Here is a 17,262-nt window from a genome sequence, read left to right as displayed (position 1 = left end):
TGTTATCAAAAAAAGAACACACACGCACATGCTTGTGGTCTCAGTTGGAAGCCCTTACAAAATGCCTCGCAGAGCAGCGCATGCGCGCTGGCTCAGGCGAGACCTAAAAGGTAGGGCTTGGAAAGCAAGTAGAGGAAGCATTGAAGCCAGCCGATCAAAAACATAACTCTCATTGGAGTGACTAATATTACATCAACAAGCTGGGACATAAATAAGAAGGCAAATGAGAGAGACAGGAATGCCAACCTAAGGTAAGCAATGGGTGGGTTCAAAGCCCCTGTACGTTCTTGGTAATCTAACAATGTCATCTGGTAGACTCGACCTAAATATAAAATAAGGCTCTGAAAGCAACAAAACAGGTGTTGTGTGGGCATGGTTTAAGGGCCACCCAGGATCAAAGTGCCAGTAATGTCACTTCCACTACAACATTACTATTGGTGAATCTACATTGATTTATATTACTCAAATTTGCAAGCATTCTTTTGGTACAGCTATAAAATAAAAGTATTGGAACAGCCAGCGGTGGTCTACTTCTAGGCGAAGATTATTTCCTTAGTTGAGGGAGAATAAAGTGAACATTTGGCATCTCTAAAACTAGTATTCCAGCAACACTGCTTCTGAATTTCATCTAATAAACACATTCTGCACTGAGAAGAATGGTAATGGAAGAAAATGCACAGATGGAATAGAATACTATGTACTAGTTGTCCATAACTTAAGTGCGTTCCCACATTAACAACAAGTAAATTTAAATAACTCCTCGCCCTCTCAAACACCAACACATACTATTGCACATGTTTTCAAACGTATCACGCTTCTGCCTAGAATTACAAATTCAGTAAGCAGTGCAGGAGCAAAAACATTTGAACTACAATTCATTTTAATACTGACGTGGTATAATCTTGTCCGGTCCACTTCGAGAGCTTATATCAGTAAATTCTTTCAAAATTTTAGCAGCCTTTTTTGCTTCTGACTTCAAGTTGGATGGAATCGGATTATTCACTGAAAAACAAACAATTGTAATTCATATATTTTCAATTTTTTTACAATTTGTGGTAATTATATATTTTTCATTAAACATAACAGAGCTGGCATTCTGTGTTCTAATAAGCATCATAAATAATGTCAATAACAAAATAACTTATCAGTAATAATAATTTTTTTGCCTACCAACTGTAGAAGCTTTTGTACAATTACACTAAAATTTGCATTAATATTAGCTGTTCTGCACCTCAAATCATACACGCATGCAGATAAGGAGTGTTAGAAATTGTGTTGTTGGCTGACTGGGTTGTGAGCCCTGGTCAAGCAACAGTCACAATCCTTTGCAGGGTGAACCACAAAAAGTTACTAAATTAGCCTCTGCTTAACCCTGGATAGCTTGGAACCAAAAACAGTCAGGCTTAACTTAGAGGCAATGTGTAGTGTAATTATGCAGCACACAATCAGTACAAGTAAAAACACAACAAAAATTTGAAACCTATTTAGGACAATAGAGTACACTTTTATACATTATTTGACACCAAAGTGACAGAAAATAAATCAGGAGAACCGGATGTATGATTTTTGAAAGTTTGAAGTGAAATCTATCGCCTAAAAGATCAACACACCAACTACGGACACCTGGTCACGCGAGACCGTGTCAAAGTCAAACATTAAGGCCGACCGCGATGGAACATGGTTCGAATCCAGAAAGTGGATTGGGCCTGGTCAGCACTTACTTTGGGCACTTAGAAAATGTTTGAAGAAAAAGTTACTGATTAAGGTAGAAGTTCTGTGAGGCAAGGCTACAGGAGTGTCCAAGGAGGACGTGTCGTCATCAGATGGTCATGGAGCAAAGCTGTGGTGACGATTTTTACCTTTAGACTAAGCTGCCAAAATAGAAGTCGAAAACTTTCCAGCAGGAAGAAGCAGAAGGCTGCAGCCAAAGACAGTTCCACGTGGTTGGATACTCCTTTGGCGAAGGACCACTGAAATGGATTTGCTGCAGCAAAGAAGAACGTAGCAGGAGAAGCTCCAAAGTCAATCTGACCTGCGATGCACCTCAGGCGCATAGATGAGCAAGTTAGTCCCACTCTTCCTGGTTCTCAGAGCACTTTTTGGCCACATTTTGCCAAAGTCCTGTATCTTGGGAAATGCCCGTCTGGCAGCTTTAGCACCACAACCAAGGTGCAAGGAGTGGAGGGAGATCATGTTGAAGTTCAGGACTCACTCAGGCTTGGTATAGGTGCAGTTCAAGATGGTGAGAGTCTGTTATGTCCCAGTGGCTCCAAACAGGAGCCAACTAAACTAGCCCTTGGAATCACTTCTGTCAATCATGGGTGCAGGTGAAGATTCAGGGCGCAACGGCAGAGCTAACCTTGGAGGGTTCAAGGCAGTCTCCAAACAGCAAAGCAGTTCATCGAGGTACAGCAACAGTCTGGAGAATGCACAGCAGGTGACAGCGGCATGCAGTCCTCCGATAGTCTTTCTTAGGTCCAGTAGTGAACTGAAGAGTGGGTCTGAAGGTCCTATTTGTATGCTCTAGTGACTTTCTTCTTGAAGGTGGGAGATGCTTTGGCAAACGTTCTTTGAAGCGTATGTAATTTCTGGACTTTCCCTGTCCTGGCTCCAAGCTGGATGCATCGACAATACTTGATCGTTAGGCCCTTTGTGTGAGAGCAGAGTACAAGCTATTCAGGCGTGAGGCCGTGATCAGCTCAGCCCCCACGCCATCCTGCCAGCAGATAGCCCACTGAGGCACACCTAACCGAGCTATTGTGTGACTATCCGAGAGGCATTCACAACGTTGAACTGTCAGCTACACCCAGTCATGTGACCCAAGGCATGCTGCAGGCACAAAGAACTGAGGGCAGCAATTTTTAAAAAATTGTAATGAAAAATCCGAGCAGGCCTAAAGGTCCTATTTCTATACCCTTTACCTTTACCATTAAGAAGGGTTTATCATTACAATTTCATAGGTACCAAACATGAGATACAACAAACCTCCTCTCAATCAGTTATTACATCTTATTAAATGTAATCAGAAATAACCAATGTTATCCTATCGGAGTGGTAGGCCTCACAATAGTAAAAACCAGGACATGTAAAACTTACAAGTACTTGGCCAACCTTTCAATTACACAGACCCCTGCCTAGGGACTACATTAGGGGTGACATATGCAATAAAAGGAGTTTAAGACTTGGTAAGGGGGCTTCAATGCCAAGTCAACATGGCAGTGTGGCACTGCATTCAGGCTGCAATAGCAAGCCTGGTACATGTTTTAGAGAGCTACTTAAGTGGGTGGCACAAGAAGTGCTGCAGGCCCACTGGTACCATTTTATTTACAGGCCCTGTGTATATGTGCACCACTCTACAAGGGACTTGTACCTAATTAGCATATTTAGTTCACTTAAATGCCAACTAAACCATGCTTAGTGGAGTGAGAACAAGCACTTTAGCACTGGTTTCCAATGGTAAAGTGCAGAGTCCTAGGGCCAACAAACAAATTCAGGGGGAGGAGGAGGGCAAAACGTTTGGGGGTGACCCTACTGAAAGGGCCATTTTCAACAAGAAGGCAATACTATTGAAACAAAACTATTGGGATGCATTAAAGTGTGTTTTTCTGGCTTAGCCTAACTAGGTCTCAACATCTTTTTCAAAATAATTCACGTTGGCCCATATGTACAATAGTAAGTAGATTGTTTATTTGTGAATGACACTGTTCTCGAAGAGCTTACTAGAAGAAATTATATTGCATTTTTTAAACAACGTCCTTCTTGATAATAATGACAGTATTTTATTTATGAAGCACCTGGTTACTCCAACTGGAGTGCATCCATGCTAGGATTGCCCTCCACATAACCCTAAGTGAAGATTGCTATCTTAAAGAGCAAACCAAAAACAGAAATATCTAAAATGGAAATAGCAGACTTTGACTAAAAAGCTCTAAGTCTGCCTAAACAACAATATTTTGAGTCTCTTCTGAAGGGTTGTTTCTGAAGATGGTCTCAACCCATCTTGGAGGCTTGAAACCAAATGAGCATCCTCCCATGGATATTCTTTTTATGCTTGCACACCTTATAGCATTCATTCATAATCATTCACTGCTGTTTGTGTTCCAGCACCACCATATGACACTAGGTCATAAGGGGCAAATCTACATTCATGTAGTGAGTTAGTGCTAAGGCTATGTGACTTTTAGACTTGTGAAAATAGGATTTGTTAGAGTTACGATCATACGATGCTGATTTTGTAATTCTTAATTTCTATGCATGATAACTATATTTAAATGCTTGAATTTGGGGGGTTAGCCTGAACTATTTTTGAGATCTTTGCTGAGCCTTCAGGGATGCTGTGAGATTTGGTTTTGCTGCACATTTGAAACTCTGCGTATCCCATTATTATATTATTCTGCATTTGATGGCAAACGATTTCTATGCGAGATTATTTCTGCATTTGAATCTACTATTTCTATATTGTGCCTTTGAATTTTTATAAATTCTAATCCAGCTGTCTCTTTGAGTCAGTGCTTCTTTATTGATTGTATTTTAAAATGCTGTTTTAAAAACATATCTAGGAACACATTGCCTCATAGACTTTGAGGTTAACACCGTCCCTGATCCACCGAATATCTTGCAGTTCTTAAGCAACATTCTGTTGTTGGTGATTGTTTGAGATGTAGCACTGAGAGAAGAGATGTTTTTCCTCTACACTGGTTGGACATTTTAACTCACTAAAATGCATGGCACAGATCCTCACCCCACTGAATGAACTCACTTCTGCTGCTGTGTTAAAAATAGTGATATGTTGTTGTAGTTTGAAAGACTTCATAAGTGTGCTATGGTGTGCTGGATTAGGACATTTAGTCCCAAAAATGGCCAGGTTTACTTGTACTGAGTGCTAGCAGTGCCGAAAGCAGCCAGGCTCATTTCAGGCAGTTGAAACTGAACTGAAAGAAAAGCTGTAGTGTTTGCAAACACTACAGCTATCCACTTCTATCTGGAGAATAATAACAGAAGTACCTGTAGGATTACAACAAATACAATGACTACAACATGTGAGAACCATTCACAGAAAATGTCTGGGAGGATCTGAATTCTCAGTGTGAAATAATTGGTCATTTTCAAAACGGTTATTAGACAGTAAAACGTCTACAATAGCGTGCCTGACAATCAGAAGACTTTGTATATGCATAAATGCATCTCCAATTGCAAACAAGATCAAAAATGTTGTTCAATAACACCAGGATAATCGGCATATAACAGAGTTATTATAATTTGCACTAAAATGAACTGGGGTGGGGTCAATACATTAAAAAGCATATTAGTCGAGAAGTGGCTACAAGAGCAGAAGGCTTAGTAGTGACTCTGCAGCCTTCACCCTTTGTTTTCTGAAATTTGCTTTTGTTACCATCATAAGGACCCTGTGCACTTCACCACTACTAACTAGAACTAAAATTCTTATAATCTCCTTAAAACATGGTAAAATTAGCAAAGACATGATACTACATGTACCCAGGGCCTGTAAATGAAATGCTACTAGCTGGCCTACAGCACTCAATCAATCAAATATTTGTAGAGCGCCCTACTTACCTGTGAGGCTCTCAAGGCCTGCTACTGCTCGAACAACCAGGTCTTGAGAAATCTCCTGAAGGTCCGCAGGTCCTATGTCTGTCGCAGGTGGATGGGGAGGGTGTTCCATGTCTTGGCCGCGAGGTGGGAGAAGGATCTGCCGCCGGCGGTCATGCTGTGGATGCGTGGAATGGTGGCGATGGGGAGGTCCGTGGAGCAAAGCCGCCGGATGGGAGTGTAGAAGGTGAATCGTTTGTTGAGGTATGCTGGTCTGACGTCGTGGAGTGCTTTTGAGCGTGGGTGAGGAGCTTGAAGGTGATCCTCTTGAGGAAGGGTAGCCAGTATTGTTCCCTCAGGTGGGCAGTAATGTGGCTGTGGCAGGGGATGTCGAGGATGAGGCATGCAGAGGCGTTCTGTATGCATTAGAGTCTCTTCTGGAGTTTGGCCGTGGTTCCCGCGCAGAGGGCGTTGCCGTAGTCCAGCCTGCTGGTGACGAGGGCCTGGGTAACCGTCCTTCTGGTTCCGGTGGGGATCCATCTGTAGATCTTGCAAAGCATACGGAGGGTGTTGAAGCAGGAGGAGGAGACAGTGTTGACTTTCTGGGTCATTGACAGGGATGAGTCAAGGATGAACCCCAGGTTGCGAGAATGGTGGTGGGTGTTGGTGCAGCTCCCAGCGATGCCGGCCACCAGGAGTCGTCCCAGGCGGAGGGGATGGAGCCGAGGCTGAGGACCTCCGTCTTGTCCGAGTTCAGTTTCAGGCGACTGTTCTTCATCCATTCGGCCACAGCCTTCATTCCTTCATGGAAGTTGGTTTTGGCAGTGGTGGGGTCTTTGGTGGGGGAAGAAGATCAGCTGGGAGTCGTCCGGCGTATAAGATGCTGTTGAGTGATCGGAAGATGTTGGTGAGTGGTGTCATGTAGACGTTGAAGAGGGTCAGGCTGAGGGATGATTCTTAGGGTTTGCCACAGGTGATCTTGGTGGCATCGGATGGGAATGGAGGGAGGCGGACTCTGTGTTCTGTAGGTGAGGAAGGAGGTGATCCAGTCCAGGGCTTTGTCGCAGATCCCTGCGTTGTGGAGGCCTGTGCATAGGGTGTGGTGGCAAACTGTGTTGAAGACAGCCGAGAGGTATAGGAGGATGAGGGCCGCGGTTTCGCCGTTGTCCCGCAGGTTCCTGATGTTGTCAGTGGCAGCGATGATGGAGGTTTTGGTGCGGTGGTTGCTGCGGAATCCGGACTGGGATGAGTGCAAGGTGTTGTTCTCTTCGAAGAATCGTGTCAGTGTTCTGTTGACGATCTTCTTGATGACTTTCGCAGGGAACGGTAGCAGGAAGATGAGCCGGAAGTTCTTGAAGTCAGTTGGGTTTGCCTTGGGTTTCTTGAGTAGGGCCTTGATCTATGCGTGTTTCCAGCTTTCCGGGAAGGTGGTGGTCTCAAATGAGTTGTTGAGGATCTTTAAGAGTTGGGGTGCGATGATGGAGCTCACTTTGTTGAAGATGTGGTGGGCCCAGGGGTCTGACAGTGAGCCTGAGTGGATGGTGTTCATGGTTTTGAGGGTGTCTGTCATTGGTGTGGTTCCAGGAGGTCAGGAGGCCGGTGTGACGGGGGGCCGGTGAGTCTAAGGTGTCGGCGGCTGTTGGGGGGCGGGTCTGAGTGTTGAAGCTGTAATGGAGGTCTATGATCTTGCGATGGAAGAAGGTGGCTAGAGAGTCGCAGAGGTCTTGTGACGGAGGGATTACGTTGGAGCTGGCGAGTTCCTTCACAATGTGCACTCATTGTGCCGCCCACTTTTAAACATGTCTATGCAGTTTTAACTGCCATTTCGACCTCGCAAAATAAACGTCTCGTCGGGCCTAACCTTGCTTTTTAGGTCTCGGCTCTAGATGGCGCGCATGCGCTGTCTCGAACAGAGATTTGCTGTATCTACGGATGTGGGCTTCAACGTACTCATAAGCTTGCCCTTTGCTGGCTTCACCTTTGCTCAGTTATTACTTCTCCCAAATGGTCCATGACATGAATGCGTGATGCTTCCTCCTGACTTTAGCCAACCACAAGCACTGCGCCCAAGTGCCGCTAAACATACGCAGTGGCCATTTTATCGCATTGTTGCGGGACTATTTTTTAAATTACTGTATGACACCCCCGGACATGCTCAGCCCCAGCAAACAGCTTTCTTTCAATGCTTGCTCCCGTCCCTCGTTTTGTGGATTGTTTCATTAGCAAAGCCATACGCCAGGAAGGCAGGAGGACTTCTGCCAGGCTTAAACAGGACTAATTTTCCATCCACAAAACAGGCTCCACTTCCTATCAGTCATGGTCCATTCCAGCCCACAAGATCTCAATATGCCGGATGCCCATGAAAAAGACCGGAGACAAAAACTGCTCAAGGGTGTCCCATGGAGAGAAATCTCAGAGGGATTTTTTTTAACTCTGCAGTGTACATTTCAGTCCCGCTTTGTGATACCAATTTTATTGAGTCTCTAAGCAACAAAGAAACGTAACTTTTTTTTTTTTTTTTTTTTTTTTTTTTTTTTTTTTTTTTTAAACTTAGCTTGGCTGCATTTTCCCTTTTATTATTATTCGTTGTTGTTGTTGTTACGTGGGCAACTCGGCTTTTAGCTATGCAGATTACAGGCGAAAGCCAGCTTCTCTTTACCGAGCCCCAGAAGAAAATGCACTTGACCAGAGGCTGGCAATAACCAAGGTAGTTAAATAGACCTCCCAGTTTGATCACTAAATAAATATCACGTCTTTGGTTTTGGTATAGGAGTTATAACCTCCAAGCCACAAAGTAAATGTGTTGTCTGAAAAATGTTGAAAGAAAAGCAACTCAAAAGCACTGAGTCTTTGGCTCAGACGCGCTCTTTCCAGACCTGTGTCACTAGTTAGCAGTACACTTTTCTGTCAGGCGTAAACCCTCTCTACAGGCGGACGCGCACGTGGGTAGGTGGGGGGGTGGTCGACATAAGCAGCAAACTGCACTGAAGCATCATATTGGAGTAATGCCATGAGTAAGTCCCTCCTCCTGTTTTTCTGTAACCACAGGCAATCTCCACAGGCTCTCCCCACACCTAGGCTTTGCAAGTCCTGTGGCAAGTCGCAATGTAGCGATGCCGGTTACTGGGTTACCACATCAATTAAGGTTCTGGGCTCGGAGTGGGATTCCTGCATTTTTTTCTGCTATTACCGGGCACATATTCCACCTGCTGTTGATTAATGGGACTGTGTCTGGGATATACCACATCAAGTAAATCCGGGTGCAGTAAAACCTACCAATTTGTAATTTCGGGCAGAACTGAACCACTACCAATCTTGTGATAGGCCCTTAATGATGCAGCAATAAAGCCAGCTTATTGTTTATTTATTTGAAAGTTTTATATAGCGCGAACAAGACCCTTATGGGTATCAGAGCGCTTTACAATAAATGTGTATAGGTATAACAGATCGATAAAAATAGGCAAAAAAAACGATACAGGGCCGTAAGAGTAAAGTCAAAAATGCTTAATACATGAACACAGGATAACTCAGACATAACACAGGATAAATCAGACATTATGGGTAAACCGGACAATATTGATTGGCTCAAGAGCCAAGCATAGATAGAAGGGAAAGTCAACAAAAGGTGTAAGACCAGACATTGTTGATATAACATGTCTGGATTTTCCTGCAGTGACATGGTAATATTTTCTGCAGGGTCTGTCTTATACCCCCATTTTGGCACACTTCAAGTAATAACACACACATTTGAACACAGGCACACATAACCCATCAACAGCCTGTCTTATACCCCCATTTTGGCACACTTCAAGTAATAACACACACATTTGAACACAGGCACACATAACCCATCAACAGCCTCTCAAACATATGATTAAAAAACATTCACGTTGATAACGCCAAAAGCTCAGAGCTTAGCCACTGTCAAGACAGATTGCCTTTGCCAGTGCTTGTTAATATATATCTCACTCCTAAGGTAGGCCCTAAAAGCTCAAAGGGTAGGATGTATTGTATTTAAAAAGTAGGAAGTGTTTTTAGGTTTTACACGTATTGTAGAGAAAACCTCCTAAATTAGATTTTCACTGCTACAAGGCCTATCCATCCCATTGGATAACATTGGGCTACTTTATTACATTTAATGAGTGCTAACTTTTAATTGGTAGAGTGGTCATGTTTGCACTTAGAAGAAATGTAATTTTAAATCCTCATTTATTGTAAAGTCGTATTTTAAGTCACAATTCTGGAAATGCCACTTTTAGAAAGTTGACGTTTTCTTGTCCTAACCATTTTTTGCCTGCTGTGTCTCCTGGGTCACACGACTGAATAACTTGGCAGTTGGCCTTTGTGCATTCCTCCCAGACAGTGAGACAAAGTGTGACTAGGTATTGGCAGGATGGTTGTGGGGAGAGCTCTTCCTTGTCCTACTTGCATTTCAAAAGATTGCCTCTGGTACACACAAAGGAACCTGACACTAACCCGTCGTCACCCTAAACTTCTTGAAGCCTTGGCAGGGGAAGGAAGGAACTTTCCTGAACCAGATGTGGGGGTAGCCTAAAAAACTCCCCCCACTTCAAGTGATGGAACCAGTCAAATATTGGGCCATCAGAACAATTCTTCAGTACACTCCTGTACCTGTGAACACTACAGAAAAAGGCAGGGCCGGACTGGGAACCAAAACCGGCCCTGGCAAAGTGCTCGGCCGTCCCTCCCTAACCCCCCAGGGGGGTGGGGGGCCGCCAAGCTCTTTGCCAGGGCCGGTTTTTGGCCGTTTTTGTTACAGGGCCGATTTTGCAGCTATGCTGCAAAAACGGCCCTGTAACAAAATCAGCCCCCCACGGGCCCAAAACCGGCCCCCACACGTGCGGCGCACCGGGGAATTGCCCGGTGCCCGCTACGGCAAGTGCGGCCCTGGAAAAAGGTCTGCCTTGTTCTCTAGAGGACTACACTGAGGCTGGAGACCAGTCCTGCTCTCTGGGTAGGACGGCTGGACCTGCTCCCTTCATCTCAGGCTACCCAAAGTACTCCAAAGATGAAATGGCTGACCTCCTGTATGAGCTACAGGGAACAAGCACATGAGGCCTCCTTGAACTGCCCAGCTGACCTGTTGCACTGATCCTGCAACTGGACCTGCCTGAACCCTACTGGCGTCTGCTTGAGCGAGTCCCTGATTCCTAAGAGGTACCTCACCTCGTCCTGAACCCTCGGCTGGCACAAACCAGAGAGAACTTTTCCTTGCCTAACTGAAGGTTCCATCATATCTGGTGCGAAGTGACACAAATCCCCGTAAAGCCTTGGCGCACACTTGAGAGCTTCATCTGAACCAATGCCAAGAAATGCAAAGCCCCTCTGCTTAGCAGAAAGAGCCATCAGAACTGGCCTAAAGCATCACGAAGGCTCACAAAGCAACACCACGCAGACCTCGCACCAAAGACATAAGGACCAACTCTAAGCAAACTAAACATGGTCCTCTGTCCGCTTGTGCCCCATTTTAGTCGGCCTGAACTTATGACTTTGTCCCGGTCCAGCGCAAACAAATACCCTCAGTTAGCGATTTGTGCTTTTAGACGTTATATCCACCTAAAAGTTTAAAATTGCATATCTTCAATTGTACTGATTGTATGTTTGTCGGTCTGGTATCAATATATTAAAATATTTTCTAGGTTTCTAAATTGGAGTGCGATTTTTCTTTTCACTCCATTACTGTTCAAATACTCCATAAATACTTCACACATTGCCTCTAGGTTAAGTCTCACTGGTTTTGTGCCAAGCTACCACAGAATTCAGCACTGGTTTATTTAGTGACTTTTGTGGTACACCCTTACAAGGATTGTTTGGGTGAACCACAAAAAATAACATTGCATTCCCAAGGTATACCTACTAGTTCTACTAAAGCTATTTGGCATTGAGGACTGATGAATATAAGCTCCTTCTCTTTAATATCGACATGTTGATATTACCATCCCTATGTCCTCTCTTTCTGGGTCTTTTGAGATTAAGAGGCAGATTTGTAGTACTTAACATGCACAAAAATAATCTTTGTGTGTAACAATGCCAATTGCAAAATGTGTTTTCAAGCAGATCAATGGGAACCAGTGCCTCCAATACACCAGGAAACGACATCTGGTGGGAATGCGCAGAGTGATAATGAAACAACTGTTAACCAGAATTGTGCATATTATGTTGCACATGCAGAGGCAACCACAGACTGTAGGATGGCCCATATAGGTTGGGAAGGAAACCACCCTTAGTTTACCAGGTGGAAGAACAGTCGCCAACATCCCTCTGGTGACATTAACTTACCGCAGTAGTGACAGCGTCGACAAAAGGTCCACACCCTAAAGAACAGGGGATTGCCACTTACCCGGGCAAGTCTCAATGTTGAGAGCATGAAGGACATATGGTCAGCCACAGAACAGTCTTGGCTCCAGAGCATGGGACGACAGTCTATGAAGAGGGGCGGTATGACCTGTGTGGGGTAGGAGCCAAGTCTTCAATTCTTCGATCTCTTATTAAAGTTTGGAGGCAAGGAGGTGCCGAACATACCACTCACCAATCCCCAATACTTGAAGGAGGGATAGAAAGGGTCTGAAGCTTCATCCAGATAATCCTGGCTTTAGGGTGGGAAGATGCTGGAAGCTGGGAGATACAGGGGAGGAGTGGAGATACAGGCAAGCCGGAAAACTGGGAGGGCTATTTGAAACAGGAGGGCAGAAGCAAGAGGGAAACTCTGGAAGCCAGGTTTATATACTGAACCCTATTCCAAGTCTATAGTTTAGAAGCTTACCCAGTAAAAGGACGAAGGTTGACAGAAATGGGCTTACATTGGACTACTGAAGGGAACCCAGTAAGACAGCCCTGAAAAATACAGTTTATGACATAGGGAAACTGTAATGGTCATGTTTTAAAACCCTTGCCACGCCCTACGACCCTGTGTCCATAACCTCATGCGATGGAATATGGGTCATTGAGAAAAAATGTCCATTTCAGTGTATGGACCTGGTTCTGCTTCGCATAAGTAAACTGTAGATTTTTGGATTCATTAATAAAATGAAACTTCTGAACCAGCAGCCACGACATCTTGGTTTCTAGGCACTCGGTCTATGGTTATTCAAGGGGACGCTCTACAGCCGATTTCTATATAAATAATCCCTACTAATTTAGATAAAATTCATCTTTGTTCACATTTTGACTTTCAAATATTCTTCTGTTTAAATTCACTTTTGATGCGCAGTTCCGCACATGTGAAACGGAGTACATATATATGTTCTTATGTATCAGTGTGTTTCTAGAACTCTTCAAAAAGTCGGAGAAATATGAATTTACTCAAAACTTGAACTTAAGCTTCATCGCATCGATTAACGAATTTCTTTGACAAACTTCATCATAAAGTCAGATAACATGTGCATGTGAGTACGTCTTTTGTGCAGTTTAAGAACTCAGCAAGGACGTGTACCCTTGACAAGTACTGCGCTTCAAGGCATATTCTTAAAAGGTAGGAGCTATTTAGGGAAACCAATGCAATTGAATATCAACGCGTAGACCATGTACTGCATAGAGATTTGTAACTACAGCGTACCCATGCGTTTAGCTATTTTTTTCGCAGTTTTTCCTTGAGACAGAATCCCGGGTTTTTTTATTTTTGTTTTTAGTTTATGGAACACGAGGTTGCATTTTCGTGAAACCTTTACACAGGAAGACGAGGCCGTGTTGTTCAGTTCCTACTGTCGTACACAAGCCAATTAAAGACCGGGCTTATTAAGGGTGTAGACATGTTTAAGGCTTCTTCTACCTAGCTCTTTCTGCCAGGAACAGCTCTGCTTGGTATTACGTAATGCAAACAGAAAAAGTACCTACAATCTTTTTGTCCATCTCCGTCTCTTACCGCAGTTCCACCCATGGGCCACAGCCCTCCGCTCTGGCGGTACGTGCCAAAGTCAAATCAGAGGAGAAATGAATGTCTCCCGCGCCGAACCAAGCATTTAGAGGGCCGAATGCCCATCCATCCATCCGCAGGTAAACTACAGCCTTTCCCACCTCACAGAAGAGGGAGGCGCAGAAAAGAAAGTAATTATCGGGGACTACTACAATATGTGAATCCCCGACCTAGCATCCACCCGAGGCATCGCGGACGATCAGTTTAGGCCGCCCTTTTTCCCCATCTGGCAGCAAAGCCTGGACAACCTCCCCTGGACCTCGGAGCCTCACCATCGCTCCAACAGTCCAGGAAGGACCTCCAGACCTGGATGTGCGATCAAAAAGAACACAGGCAGAACGAGTATGATGCCCCAGCGCCTTGAGACCCTCATGTGTAATGCAGCAGCGCTTTATAAATCCAGACTGATTTGAAGCAATGATTGAACTATAGGACAATTGCCAACAAAGAATATAGCCGTCTTTCACCATATGCGAGAGGACATGTGCGTTATAACGAGGAACATATGGATTTCAGACGATAGCAATCTCTTCAATTGTGACAATTCAAATACATCAAAAACAAACAGAATCTTTTAGGAGCGCATGGTTATTTCATAAGCTAAGGTGGGAAACCTTCACTCATTGATGAGGACTCTGGGATGTTTAGTGTTCTACGGTGGGACAGAAATGAAAGTGTGGTATGTAAAAAGAGAACAATTTCTGGAAGGCAATCCTATCAAAAAATTCAACTTTTCTGGTTTAACTGGGTATTATTTGTCCGGCAAGCACAATCCCAAAACCCCAAAGCTCAAGCTGGTGAAGGCAGTACAGACAGGCCTGCGACACCAACTTGAGCTACCAGTTCCAGACCGTGAAATTGGAGCACAGTAAAGGTTTTCAAATAATAACTATCCTCCAGATGCATCAAAGTTATGTTTTGCGAGTCCTTAATAGCGAATTTTAAGGATTCGCTCTTAAAGACTCTCAAAACGGGATGCATGTAGGAATCGTAATATTATTTGCGATTTCTACTGATTCCTTATTTGCGATTCGCTAATTGCGAATCGCAAATAAGGAATGGCTTTCCCTCAGGCCCATAGGAATGAATGGGGAGTCATTACTTATTTGCGATTAGCAATTAGCGAATCGCAAATGTGCCGCAATTTCAAGGGTGCCAGGGTGTCCAAAGGACACCCTGTTGCACCCCTGAAATGGTAATGTTCACTGGTGTTGCGCACACACATGTCCCAAGGACATGTGGGTGTGTAACATATAACTTAGAAAAATGCACTAAAGTGCATATTTCTAAGTTTTTGCTATTTACCATGTGGTATGACTTCGCGGTAAATAGCGGCCCCAGATTGCGAATTCGCAATCTTGGAATGGTTCATGCTTTGCATTTAAGGAATCGCAAATTGCGATTCCTTAAATTCAATCGCAATTTGAGAACTCGCATTTATTTGCGAATTCTTAAATTGCGATTGCCTGAACCCTTGATGCATCTCAAATGTCATTTTTGTGGGATCAAACGGCCGAATTTTGCGATTCGCACCGTTTGCGCTCGCAAAAATGCTTAATGCATCTACCTGTAAAGTTCCCAAAGGAGCGAAGTGGAAAATATTAAATATATTGACAGGGTTACAGAGACCCCGAATGGCACACTATTAGTCCATATAACCAAGTGCATCTTATTTTCTCTTTTTTTCCTCGTTTTGTATAGCTCTAACGCTGCTGTCACATCGCTTCAAAGCTCTTTACGGCGCAGGTAGGGCGGCTACTAGAAGACAAAATGAGAGCAAAGGTAACACAGAGCAGCAGTAAAAGGCCAACTATGATAAAATGATCGTGAGTAGTATTTAGGAGTCCATAAAATGCAGGACTATGTGGCAAACCTATCATTTCATGAGGACGTCGATTGCAATTAGTGTATAAAACACCCACCGATATTCAGAATTTTACTAGACACACAAACAGTACCTGCGCAGAAGAGCTTAATAATTAACAAGCGTCACGTGGTTTAAAAATAGCATTCTATTCTTACTGGCAGTGCAACTCTGCCTGCTCAACTTGTTCTACAGTCGAACTATGTGACGACTAAGGAATGCCGATGGACCGCAGAAAGCAAAACCAGTTCTGATGTGCAGAGCAACGACAAAGTGCAGTTACCTGTCTGGGCTGAATTTGTCATCCACTGTAACAATATAAATGTATAAAATACGTAAATGACGTACACCGATATACAGAAAGCATACTGTTAGAGGAAGGTACATATGGTTCTCATCAATTTATGGTACAGGATAAGGAAAAAGACACGCCCATAGGATGTTATGCGTTACTGAATTACAAACTGGAAGTTGGCAAGGCACCAAAGATACCAATAGAAAAGCTATAGTGCTGTTTCAAATGCATCACCTTTGGTTTTGTTGTGCCTACAACTCTTACTCGCAGATTCATTTCTTCCTCAAAAGAGGAGTGTAAATACTGATTGGACTGCCTTCCATCATTGCTGGATCACTGACCCACCTTCACCAATCTTGACCATTCCACCCTCATCCACACCCTGACGTTCTGTAGGGAATTCACCTGCAACGTCCTTTGCTGGTTCTTCTCCTGCTTATCGATCTAACAGCGGTTCATGCAAACGGACATCATCATGTTCCTGAAGATACCTACCACCTGACGAGTCTCCCTTGGCTCCATCTTGCCCGATACTCTTCAGTCTTTACATGGAGTCGCTTGGGATTCTACTCACTGATAATAAGCCCAACTGTTAAATATGGTATTCTTGTCCTGGTATCCCCTGCCCTTTTAGCCTTCTGACCTACTGTTTAACTGACTTCATTTTTGCTGGCCTTAGTAGTCTGGGCACTTAACCAGTTCTAAAGTTTATGTGCTCTTTACCTAAAACATGGTAACATTGGCATATCTACAGTTGCCATATTTAATTTACTTCTAAGTCCCTACTAAAGGGCACTAAATGTGTCCAGGGCCTATAAATCAAATACCACCAGGGCCTGCAGCACAGATTGTGCCACCCACCCAAGCAAGTTAACTCTTGCCAGGTCCAAACCTTCCTTTTTAATACATATAAGTCCTCCCTTATCGCCCCTCCAACCAACTCAGACCTACTCACAAGAGCGGGTCGACTGTCTTTCGTGAATAAAATTAAAATCATTCATAGCTCTTTCCCACAGCCTACAGGAACACTGCCTTCAGAAGGGACTCAGGGTATCTCTCCCCCTCATCTCAACCTCCTCAGAGAATTCCACCCAACAACCGAGGAAGAAGTCCTATCAACCCTCCAGAGGATTAAATCAGGCTCCCCCACTGACCCAGCTTCTGCCTAAATTATATCCAAAATCGGACTAGCTGTTACACCTAGACTGACCAAGCTATTCAATAACTCGCTGTCCCTGTCCACTGGACCATCCATCTGGAAAGAGGCCATAGTGAAACATCTTAAAAAAGCCAAATTCTGATCCCAAAGAACACAATAATTACCGACCTATCTCCCTTCTACCTCTCTTTGGGAAAGTCCTGGAAGCACTAGTAAACAATCAACTGTCTGAACACCTTGAGAATACCAACCTGCTGGACCCCTCTAAGTCCGGGTTCCGGGCTTTCCACAGCACCGAAACGGCTCTACTGGAGATAGTTGATAATATCAAACTCGCCTCTGACGCCAGAAAATCTGCCATCTTGGTACTACTGGACCTGTCTGCAGCTTTCAACACCATCTCCCATAGCATCCTCTTGGGCCGCATGTGGGAGCTTGGTGTAGAGGGCACAGCGCTGAAC

At 44.1% G+C, this 17,262-nt stretch overlaps 1 protein-coding gene across 3 annotated transcripts in view; it reads right to left on the bottom strand.

The window, feature by feature from the left end:
- The window catches only part of SH3YL1 (SH3 and SYLF domain containing 1), an 898,181-nt gene that overhangs the window by 792,938 nt on the left and 87,981 nt on the right, over positions 1-17,262 (bottom strand). For all 3 annotated transcript variants that reach the window (XM_078647885.1, XM_078647883.1, XM_078647884.1), the window contains exon 2: positions 892-1,002. In XM_078647885.1, coding sequence (XP_078504011.1) covers positions 892-1,002 — 111 coding nt within the window. The remainder of the gene's footprint in view (positions 1-891; positions 1,003-17,262) is intronic.

This window comes from Lissotriton helveticus, chromosome 6, assembly GCF_964261635.1.
Source record: "Lissotriton helveticus chromosome 6, aLisHel1.1, whole genome shotgun sequence".
NCBI classification, from domain to species: Eukaryota; Metazoa; Chordata; class Amphibia; order Caudata; family Salamandridae; genus Lissotriton; species Lissotriton helveticus.
The sequence above is the reverse complement of the archived record's forward strand: the minus strand, read 5'-3'. Positions and strand labels throughout refer to the sequence as shown.